The following is an 11130-nucleotide window of genomic DNA, read 5'->3' as shown; positions in this document are numbered from 1 at the left end:
CAATTTTCTTCATAAACAATTTTTTTAAAATAAAACAAAACAGAGAATGATTTTTTAAAAATTAACATTAATATCTTTCAGCGGAGATACATAGACCTATATGCATTCCGGTTGGTTTCCGTTGATTATTGGGAGAGTTTGAATTCGTCGAAGAAGAAAAATAAGGTTTAGTTATTTTTTCACTTCTGGAATTCCTAATATAGAATTTTTGTGAAAATGGTAAATTCGGAATTTCGTAATATATTTTCAGAATAATTTTTTGGAACTGTTTTTCGGAATGAATTTTCCGAAATAGGTTTTTGGAAAAGATATTTCAAAATGATTGTTTTCTCTATTCTAAAAATAACTTTACATTTCGGAACACCCTATTCTGAAATGTATTTTTTGTTTACAGATTTCCAATTTTAAAATTTATTTTACCTATTTTCATAATCAATTCTGAAACACATTTTCAGAACTCGATTTCTGAAAATCTCCAAACCATAATAATCATCCTAAAACAATATAACACAACTCATCTTTTATCTCAAACGAGTGATAAAGCAGGCTAAAATAAGATTTTTTGTGGCCAATTATAAATTAAGTTTGATCCTCTCCAGATGACCAGTTTTCTCCAACCCCTCTATCCGTCACAAATTCTTGCTCATTTTTTCACCATCTGTTTTAGGCAATTGCTTCCTGCACCATAGCACCCGATTCCAGCGAAAAAAACGAAACTCTCCTTAAAAAAAAATTCCAAAATGTGTTCTGATTTTTTTTTCTGGAATGAAATTTTATATTACAGATTTTTCATTTTTTTTTTCAGATTTTCATTTCCAAAACACAATAATCTCTTTTCCGAATTATAATAATCTCTTTTCTGAATTATTTTTTTCGGAATGTATTATTTTTAATTTTGGATTTTTTTTCCAAAATAGAATTTTAATTTTTGTTTTTGGATTTTTATTTCCGAAACTCAATAACCACTTCTGGATTTATTTTCTGGAATATATTATTTTCAATTCTAGATTTTTATTTCCAGAATTAAGGGCATTTTTGAAAATTAAAAAAATATGTTAGGTGCAGATTAAAAAATGATTGGGTGTAGGAAGCATTTGCCTCTGTTCCTATTTTTTCGGTAGGAAGCATTTGCCTCATGCTTCTGTAATTTTTTTTGGCTGTTGAGGTCCAAGAGGATCTGCTTTGGATGTTTCATGCGAAGCCCCTGAACGAGTGGAATTAATTTGGAGTTTATTCATCCTTACATAAATCAATGACAACACTTTTTCCCCTTTTTGAACTAATATCTTTCCTGATAAAGATCACAGCAGCAATGCCCTTTATTCTTTAATTTTTTTTCTCCTTCCCACTGTTAACCAAAATGCCTGATATTTCCGTGGAATAGCCTCAGGAAGTCCTTCCAAGTTACCACAACTGAACAATTTATTCCACGTTAAACCGATGCAAATTTATTACAGTTTATTCTCCACACAAGTTACGTGGGAAAATGTTCTACCTTTTGCCATGCAACTTTACATTAGCTTTCTACACGTGTTTTGGTAAAACATTAAACTACATCACTTACAAAAAAAACAAAAAGAACTAAAAAAATTTAAGAATTGAAAACCTAGAAGGCCAGTAGTACCTAACACAAACAACTGTAGTACAAAGCAGAAACTAAAATTCAAACCACTAATCTATCACCAGCCAGCCAGCCATAATTTTTTCTACCTACAGCATGAGATTATGGTTTTCACAATACTGCTTGCCATGAACTGGTATGACAAGTTTCCCTTCGTCACCAGTTCAAACTAGTCAATCCATTCACCAGCCATAGATGGGATTTTCTACGTGTGGCGGCAAGAGATGAAGGTCTTTACAGTGCTGCTTATCGTAGTCACGTGTCCCAGGTATTGCTCCTGTGCATAATCTCAGGAATTCATTCCCAGTGAGACAATAGTGAGCAAATGCTAAGCCTCCATCTACTAGTTCTGTCAGATTAGGCATTGAAACTGACTTAGCAACGAGCTTTCCTTTATTTAGGCTCGACTTTTCACCATTATTTTCCTTATTCAAGATGCTGTCAAGCTCAGAATATTCCATAAATCTTTGAGTAGCGGCCTCCCAAGAAAGTTGATATCTTTGCTCAGGTGTTAGAGGATAAGGCTCGTTTTCTAATGCTTCTTTTACCTTTGCCACAAAGTCTTCGGATGTCTTGTACGTCAAACAGTTGGGAAATGACCTAAAGAACTCGTTTGACGGATGATCAGCACAAACTACAAATTTCCCCATGGCAAGTGCCTCAGCTGTAGCTGTGCATAGCACATCGCTAATGCTAGGATTTATAAAAACTTTGTACCTACAATAAGGATAAATTGTGTCAAAACAGGAACCAATTTAATAAAAAACAAGTTTCAGATTTGTCTGGGTAAGTAAAGCATGAGAAAAAATCACGGTAGGTGAATGTGCACTATGATGTATAAAAAATAGCTGTGGATATTGCATTTTCTGAACACAATCAATTGATTCAATTCACCTTAAGATAGGGGAGAGTAAAACATAGCACACTTTCACGTTGCACAATAGACGTGTAACTTCAACATTTATTTTCACCATTTCATTTAAGTGTGTTTCACAATAAAGTGGGGATTATTGTTGTGAATATATTTTACTATAAATTTCGGAGCTCAATTTTCAGATGGTTCCTACCCGTGAAGAGAATCGTCTGCATGATCTCTTCCTTTCTGAAAGCAGAGATTCAAATCTAACTTTCTCGCTGCACTCTGAACTTCATTAGCATCCTCTCCATTTCCAAACACATCCAACTTGAAGCCATCAAGGTCAGGCTTATGCTTTGCTAATAAATCTATCAACTCCTTATATCCCTTTGCCCACACCATCTTTCCCAAGAAATACGCCCCTTTTGTAAAGGAAATCTGCCCTAGCTCCCTCTCTGCAGCAATCTTTTCTCCAATTTTCAAGAACTTCGGATTCACACCATGAACATTGCAAATTACAGACTTGGGTAAATCCTGAGTAGCAGCTGAGAGACGAAGAACCTGAATGTATAAAACAAAAAATTTAGCATATTTTCTCTTGTTTAATTCTTATATATGATAGAACTCCTTTTATCAATAAAAACACCAAAACCATCTAGTAATCTCCCGAGTTACGCTGGCCTAGACTTTTTTAATTTCTCTTCTCCTTAAAGGAAAAGTCAGGTCAAATACAATTTTATAAAAAGCTTTAAAAAAGTAACTTTTCCAAAATAAAGGTGTTTCTACTTTTACATAGAAGGAAAGCCCAAAAAGAATATTAGCAATGATAAATTCCATACCTTGTGGCAGTATGCTCTTGTAACCCAGTTGTTTATGTGTTTCACAAAGAATGCCTGAAGTGCCCCATTTTTCTCCCTCTTGATATATTCTAAGTAATTTGTGTGGACAATACCGACAACATGGTTGAATTTGTCAGTCCAACGTTTGCCATGATGATACCAATTTAGATGTTCCGGCTCTTCCAGGATAGCAATGTCAGCATCCCTGGATGGTATAAATTGAGAAGTATCTCCAGCAGGTATTATACTCCGTCTTTCTTTTGAAAACTACATGAGAATGAAGAAATGTGAAAATTGACATAAGTTATATGAAACATAAAGGAAAATTTTTATTGAAAAGTTACCTTCCCAGGATAAAAAGAAATTTTGAAGTCTGCCTTAAAACCAATCCTTTCTTCAAGCCAGCTACGTATATAAACTTCCTGTTCTTCTGGTGAAGTAAAAGTAAGACTGCTGGGATAAACAAGCTCTTGATCTGATTTACAAAGCCATGGAACCAACAGAGTGACTTTCTGCTTTGCAGATTGTGATAAATATGCAGCTCGAAATAGGGGGTTTACAGCTGTTCCCGTCATCCAAGGAAGACTAGCAGTTGTGACTATTGCAACATGTCTTTCACTTTCGGACGGATCATGCTTAGCATGGTCTGTCCAGAATCCACCTTCATGACGGTGTCCTGTGCTCTGAAGGACGCTTGCTATTCGTAAATCCAACTCATCATTTATGTTTCCATTCCCAACAATAGAAGACTCTTCCCCAGATAGGGAATCCAATAGAAGATGGTTTCTGCGTTTGTTATACAAACTTTCAACTATCTTGTCACATATGTCTGCGATGAAATCACAATTGAACAAATCATCAAAAATTGAGTAGCAGATAAAGTGAACCCTAAAACCATAAACTAGACGACTAACTTCAGAGAAAGCAAAGATATAATCTTGCCAACTCACAAACATTGATCTTGCACCAAATTGCACTAAACAGTTTCACACGAAAATAACGATCCGTTAATTTCTGTTTACTATAAGTAGACAGAATAGAAAACAATATCTGATTAATGGAAAAGATTTCAAGCATGGCGTGTCAAGTACGTGCTCAAACCAATTGTATATTCACAAACTATTCATTTCCTATATAATTCTCAATCTCTAGCTGTTGAAATATTAACCGAGTAGATCTTAAGTGACGAATGATGGAGAATTTAAACAATAATAAGTTCAGATCAAGTGGTCAATATTTCAATTGAAAAGTATACAGCACCGTACATGAACTCTAAGGAATTTTGGCAGAGACAAATGAGAAATAAATATTATAGAAATTTATTGTCATAGAAACTCAGAAAATATGATGGAAACTAGAGAGAAAGAATTAAAAGAACAAAACAGAAATAAATAATAGAATTCTCTCCAACCATTCATGAAGGATCTCTCCCCTTCATGTACACAAACTATCAAATTCACAGAATGAGTCCCTCCCCAAACCTTATTTCACATATGTATTATTGAAAGGATTGTTTGCAATTGTGTGTTGTGTACACACGTGTATTCTTATTTATAAGGAAGAGATACAATAATAAGGAACAAAATCAATAATTAATAATGAGAAATATTTGAAAAAATAGTTACCTATTTGATGTAATAAAATCACATCATATTTCCTTATTTAATATAATCAAGTCATATCTTTAACACTCCCCCTCAAGCTAAAGAATATGTATCATACGAGTCAAGCTTGTTACAAATGTATCAACTTGAGAAACTTAGTGAACATGTTAGCCAGTTGGGTGTTGGAGATGACGAAGTCAGCAATGACAAAAGCTTCACACATTGATTTGGTGCAGGTGTGTGAAGATGACATGCAAAGGAGCCGTGGCACATGACAGCAGTTGGCCGTGAGTCCCAAAGTGTAGTGGTTTCCAAAAAAGAGCAGCTTCAAACACAGGGTCAAAGGATGTAGCAATACCTTGAGACTAAAAAAAATGTTCAGAGGGTACAGTGGTTGCTGGATAGCAAAATTTGCTTAAAGATCGTGGCGACTGCTGGAAAGCAAAAGTGGTCAAAAGGCACGGCGGTTGAAGGAGAGCCAAAATGCTCAAAAGATGCAACAACTATCGGAGAGTGAAAAATGCTCAGAAAGTGTAGCAATTGTAGGAGCACAAATATGAGTGGTGGCTGTTGGAGAGCAAAATTACTCGTAGGGCACAACAGCCGCTGGAGAGCAAAAATGCTCAGATGGTGTGGCAACTGCCGGGGAGAAATATTGCTTTGAGGGCATGGTGGCTGCTGGAAAGCAAAAAAATGCTGCAGTGGGTATTGTTTATCCAAGAGAGAAAGTCAGATCAGAGACAAAGTCAAGTTCAATACGTCTAGGGAAAAAGTCATAGCCTAACATCATATAATGACCAAACAAGTCACAGATGGTACCACTCTCATACTATATTGAAAGGATTGTTGGTAATTATATGTTGTGTACACACAAGTATTCTTATTTATCATGAAGAAGAGATACAATAATAAGGAACAAAATCAATAATTAATAATGAGAAATGTTTGCTAAGATATTTCCCTATTTGATGTAATCAAATCATATTCTATTTCCCTATTTAATGTAATCAAATCATCTCTTAACATGTATAATTAATCTCTTCTAATTAACTAACCAACTAGTTCAACAAAAGACTTAATGGACCGAATGACTAACAGCTGTCTTTACTCAACACTCACATTTCCTAGCAATTGATGTGATAAATTAAAAAGTGAATAACAGGAATGATTGTTTTGAAAATCTGAAATTGGATTACAGGTATACCCCATGTCAATCATGCTAATAAAAAACTCATTAATGTACTCCCTCACATTATATTAAAAATTATTGTAAAATACAATGACAAATGACAATATCTTAAATCCTGATCACAAATTTGTTGTATCTTGAATTTTATCATTTTCAGTGAATGATGAAGTTGCAACTAAGTATTTAACAATCAGATTGATTACAATTATTCTCAACAGGAAATTATTTTCTACTAACTATGTGCTGCTGACCTCCTCTCACAAAGTTGCATGAAATATGTGACGAGTTAATCACACTGTTGAATAACTAAGGGATGAGGCAGCTAACAAATACATCAGAAGCTGATGCCTTCCCGCTTGCCAATCACAACAAGAAAACATTACATTGGTTTGTTTTATTTACCTACTTTACCAGATACATGGAAAAGAATAATGTTTAAGATTTCAGAAAGGAAGGAGAAACTAACAAGGTGATTTAAAAAACACAAGAAAGTAGAAACAAAAAATCACTTTCCATTGCAAGCGAAAATGTTTCTACCAAAGCTTACTGGTTAAAAAAACAGAAAATAAACTTCCAGATAAGATGTATAATGTGGAAATCCCAAGTAATTGTGCATAACTATGTACCTCTTTTCACTCCAAGATGGTCCAAAAATGGCCCAGACTGTTTTACAAAGTAGGCAAGAAGTTCTGGTACATCCAATGGTGGCACCTCCTGTGAAAGATGTATGAAAATGTGAACCATGGTTTATGATTCAAATCAAGGCCACAAGCTCAGAACAGACAAGAATCAGAACTCAGATGTTAATGACGAGTGCTGAACACATCCATAGCATACATGATACATGTCACTGACATGCTTAGGTGACTTAGACCATATTTATTTATAATCATATATCCAATCTTCTCTTAACTGATTAACCTAATGTCTTAATTAAAAATGAATGTTACTCACTTGAAAATGGAAAATAAAAAAAATGTCTATGCCAACTAAATGAAGGAGATATTTTTTTATATCCAGCTAAATAAAATCAAAATAGTGGAACTTTATGCCCAGAGGCGCAAAATAAGGATCCGTGGAGTGGTGTATTGATCGTATTCAACAATGTATCATATATATATGCACAGTGATCCATTGAAAGTTAGATTAAAACCTTCAAATGACCAGTCACATACAAGTTTCTTCTTGTTTCTTTACACAAAAGTACAAAATATTTGCCCATACATATTCATATGAACAAAAGAACTTAAACATACTACGCACAAACCTTTGACTCCTGAGGTTCCTTGCACATTGATTTCTGCAAGAAAGTCAAGAAAAGAACATGTAAGTTCTCATAACAAAAGCACTTCACAAAATTTGCCCAATTGCCCAAAAAGTATAAACCAGCAAAACTCCCGAACCCTCATAAAGAACACTTATGGTATGCATTAGCCGAACACATGATTCACTGAAAATAAACAAATAAACCATATCCACACACATCTCAACCAACAAATGACTTGACCTCACTACTGTTGCATTGCACTCGTGCCCGAAATGTGGCTCTCACAAAAATCATGTCAAATTTCTTCTTAATTTCGTTCGATGAATCATTAAAGTAATTAAAACATCCAGTAGTAACAGAAACCAAACACAGATAACAGTTATCAGTTCTAAAAGTAATTTTTGAACTGTCGTCACAAGAAATGGTTTTTAACAGGTAATAACTAATAATATTCCTCCAAGTTCTAATTATAACCTCAATAATCCAACTGCACAGATATTTTGCACTAACAAATGCAGTGGTTTAGGCAAGCAAGTTCTTCCTCCAAAGAAAGAATGACCTAAAGTTAGCCACAACCAAAGACCCTACCCAAAACACACAGAACCCTACAATTAACTAGGTAAATTACGAAGAGCGGAAGAATCACAAACCAAGCTAGACTTGACTTTCTCCACGAATTCACTGTTCTTAAAAGCCTCGAAAGAAGAACCGCGCTTCTCAAACTCCTTGAGCCTGATCTTCAATGCCCGAATCGGTTCCCAATCCTTAGATTCACCCTCGCCTTCGTTTTTCCACTCCTCCCAGAAACTCAACCTCCTTCCCGTCTTCTCGAAATCCACAATCCCATCCTCCTCCGCCGACACAATAGCGTTCTTTATCGCGGAAAGGTCAATTCGAATCCGCGACCTCGGACGCCACTTCTCCAGAACCTTCTTGCTGAAATCAGGTGAGGAGTAGGCGCGCCGAATCTCCGACAGCTTCGGGCGCAGACTCTTGACGAACTCGATCTCCCTCGGCGGCGGAGAGCGCATGGCCGGCACCGAGAACGGCGGCGTCGCCGAATTGAAGAAGTGCTCGAGCTCGCGGTCGAACGACGTGGCTAGGTCTTTGAACGAATTCGCTCGGTCACGCATGAGTTGGATATCCGCGTCCGCCGAGTCTCGAACCTCGCGCCAGCCCTTCGACAGGAAGGAGAAGGCGTTCGATGAGGTCGGAGTTTGCGGATGCGTCGCCATGGCTCAGCTCCGACACCACTCTGTTGTTTCTAAGAGTGTATGCAACGCGTAAGAAAAACGAATTGTGTTTCGTTTCCTAAGAGCCACAAACGGAGATGGAGGGAGGGAGGTAGCAACCAAGTTTTAACGGCTAAGATTTGCGGAGAGTTCCCAAATTTTCTCGAAGCTTGGTTGTGCCACGTAGGATGTCCATGGATTACATATGATGACGTGGAATGATCACGTGCTGTGCTGATGTGACCAAATATGGTTGGCCCACGTCGCATCGCTGTGATTATGGACCGTGGATGGGGAAGGAATATTCGAGCCGCCCAGAGAAAATATGCTTAGTAAATTCTAAATCAAATAATACTACATACTTCCTCACTCAAACATAAAATATATACACATAATGAATTCAAATATAAAGAAATTTTAATTTTCCAAATCTTATGTAATATTAAAATAATTTTTAATAAATATAATTCGAAGATAATTAAAAAAAATGTTTTTGTTACATTAAAAAATATTAAATAAGTTTAATTCTTAATTTTGTTTAAAATTAATTTTAGGAGTTTTAATTACAAAGTTATTTTTCACTTCAGAATCGGAGTTTTTGAAACCACGAAAAAGTCAAATAAAACGAAGTTGAAGAAACAGAAAACTTATAATATTAAACCATGATAACAGAGAGATAACATTGATAGCTAAAAAGATAGAGATAAAATTGATAGCTAGAAAGATATAAAAATATAAATTATATCTTAAAAATTATACTTGAAAAAAATTAAAAAATGTCTCATGAAAAAAGGTTAAAAATATTTTAAGACAATTATTTGTTTACATGTGCATATATATTAGCTAACCTTTTAATTTGATAATTATACTGGATAAATGTTTATTTATGATTAAATTTCATAATGAATATATATCTTGAATGTATAAATTACATTTTAAACTTGTAATAAATATTTTATAGTGATCTAAAGTTAGTTTTAACAACTTGGTAAATTAATTCAAAATATAAAGATATTAATGATAAGTTGAAATCAATGCATAAGAAAGCTAAAAGTACAAGAGTGATAACAAGTATTAATAGAATAATGAAGTTTTATGAAGTTTGAGTTGGAAAGAATATAAAACAAATAATAGAAAGAGGAAATTTAAGTTTTTTTAGTCTTTGGTTAAATAGTAAAATTAAAAAAAGTATTTTAACAAAATGTGACCCTGGGATGATTGTTTAAAAGTTTTGGTGTTTTGTTTTGTTTCTCTGAACTTTTCTTATCCTTCCAAAGAATAAAGATAGCAATCTGTATTCCCATACTTCTCTTCATAAGTTGCTCCAAACAAACAAACGAGAGTGACAGTAGCGGTGAAAACATAACTCTGGATTCAAACATTAATAATTACTCTTGGAATGTAAATGCAAGCAGTGCATGGTAATGCGTACAAAGAAGTGATGGTTTTTATGACAAGCAATTGACACCAACAGCAACGGTGTGGAAACATGCAACAAAAGAGCCATCCAAGAAGACTCTTTCCTTCTCTCTGTGTCTATCTCTCTTGCTGCTGACCAAACAAATAATCACCGTTTCGACTATTCATCACATGGGGACCAAGCACAACAACTTTCTATCAGTGCTTATCTCGAAAATTTTACATCGAGATAAAACTTCCTTCTTAATAATATAGTATTAGAGTCTTTAAATTTATTTTAATGAAAAATTATTAAACCTATTTATCAGACATCTATATAACCATCCATAATATATATTTACGCATAACATAATATATATCTACACATGAATTGGTAGGTCTTGATAAATTTTGATACGTAAAAAAAAATGTTTTACATGTATAAATAAATGTAAATATAATCTTATAAATCAACTTTATAAAATTAAATTAGAATTAAATTTTAATTTTTAATAAATCAGATTTCGCTTTATTAGTAGACTTCTTTTCTCACAACATATATTTTAGTTTTACTCTTATATCGATAGCCATTACCATGACAGTGTGATTTAGATGCTCCCACCGTCTGGTTGTTCTGTGTGAACCCACTATGTTTTGTCCCATTGTGTTTCTTGTTTTTTTTATTTGGCGAACCTTTAATAACGCGACACGCGGGTCACGGTTATAGTCTTTCCTTTTCTTTTCCTAAATCCTAAATCTTATGTTTCACTTACAATAGTATTGGAAATAAATGATGTCCTTACGAAAATTACATACATGCACGCACTGCGTCCGCCATTGGAATAGTGATTTTGGGCTGCTCAACTCGAGGCCCATTCAAATAGGAAAGGTCATAGTTTCACACCTATAATACAAAATATTCCTACTTTAACCATTTTTTTATTATATAATTTAAAAGTAATTTGGATTATGAAATCCAGAAATAGATATTATTTTCAAATTGTTCAATCTAAAAACTAAATATAACTTACGAATTATACAATTTGATAAAAAAAAACGAATTATAAATTATGTAATTAAAAAAAAATAAGAAAAATAATAGTTTTTGAATTCTTGAATTTGAA

At 34.2% G+C, this 11130-nt stretch overlaps 1 protein-coding gene across 1 annotated transcript; it reads right to left on the bottom strand.

Annotated features, from left to right (window-relative positions):
- Positions 1-1404: 1404 nt before the first annotated feature.
- Positions 1405-8790, bottom strand: DGD1 (UDP-Glycosyltransferase superfamily protein). The gene is made up of 7 exons (XM_068617459.2): positions 8027-8790; positions 7377-7409; positions 6736-6823; positions 3661-4145; positions 3317-3583; positions 2689-3038; positions 1405-2338 (listed from the first exon to the last, which is right to left on the bottom strand). Exons 1-7 carry the CDS (start codon positions 8609-8611, stop codon positions 1804-1806), a joined length of 2343 nt encoding a protein of 780 aa, XP_068473560.2. The 5' UTR covers positions 8612-8790; the 3' UTR covers positions 1405-1803.
- Positions 8791-11130: the final 2340 nt, after the last annotated feature.

Source organism: Phaseolus vulgaris, chromosome 1 (assembly GCF_051622355.1).
Source record: "Phaseolus vulgaris cultivar YP4 chromosome 1, ASM5162235v1, whole genome shotgun sequence".
In the NCBI taxonomy this organism is placed as follows: domain Eukaryota; kingdom Viridiplantae; phylum Streptophyta; class Magnoliopsida; order Fabales; family Fabaceae; genus Phaseolus; species Phaseolus vulgaris.
The sequence above is the reverse complement of the archived record's forward strand: the minus strand, read 5'-3'. Positions and strand labels throughout refer to the sequence as shown.

Bases quoted from the DNA above. Each gene is read 5' to 3' on its own strand.
- DGD1 (XM_068617459.2), bottom strand. From the start codon at position 8,611: ATGGCGACGCATCCGCAAACTCCGACCTCATCGAACGCCTTCTCCTTC. The intron at 4,146-6,735 runs GTACATAGTTAT...ATTTCATCGCAG, and splicing joins CCATCTTGGAGTGAAAAGAG to ACATATGTGACAAGATAGTT. The intron at 3,584-3,660 runs GTAACTTTTCAA...ATTCTCATGTAG, and splicing joins TTTCTTTTTATCCTGGGAAG to TTTTCAAAAGAAAGACGGAG.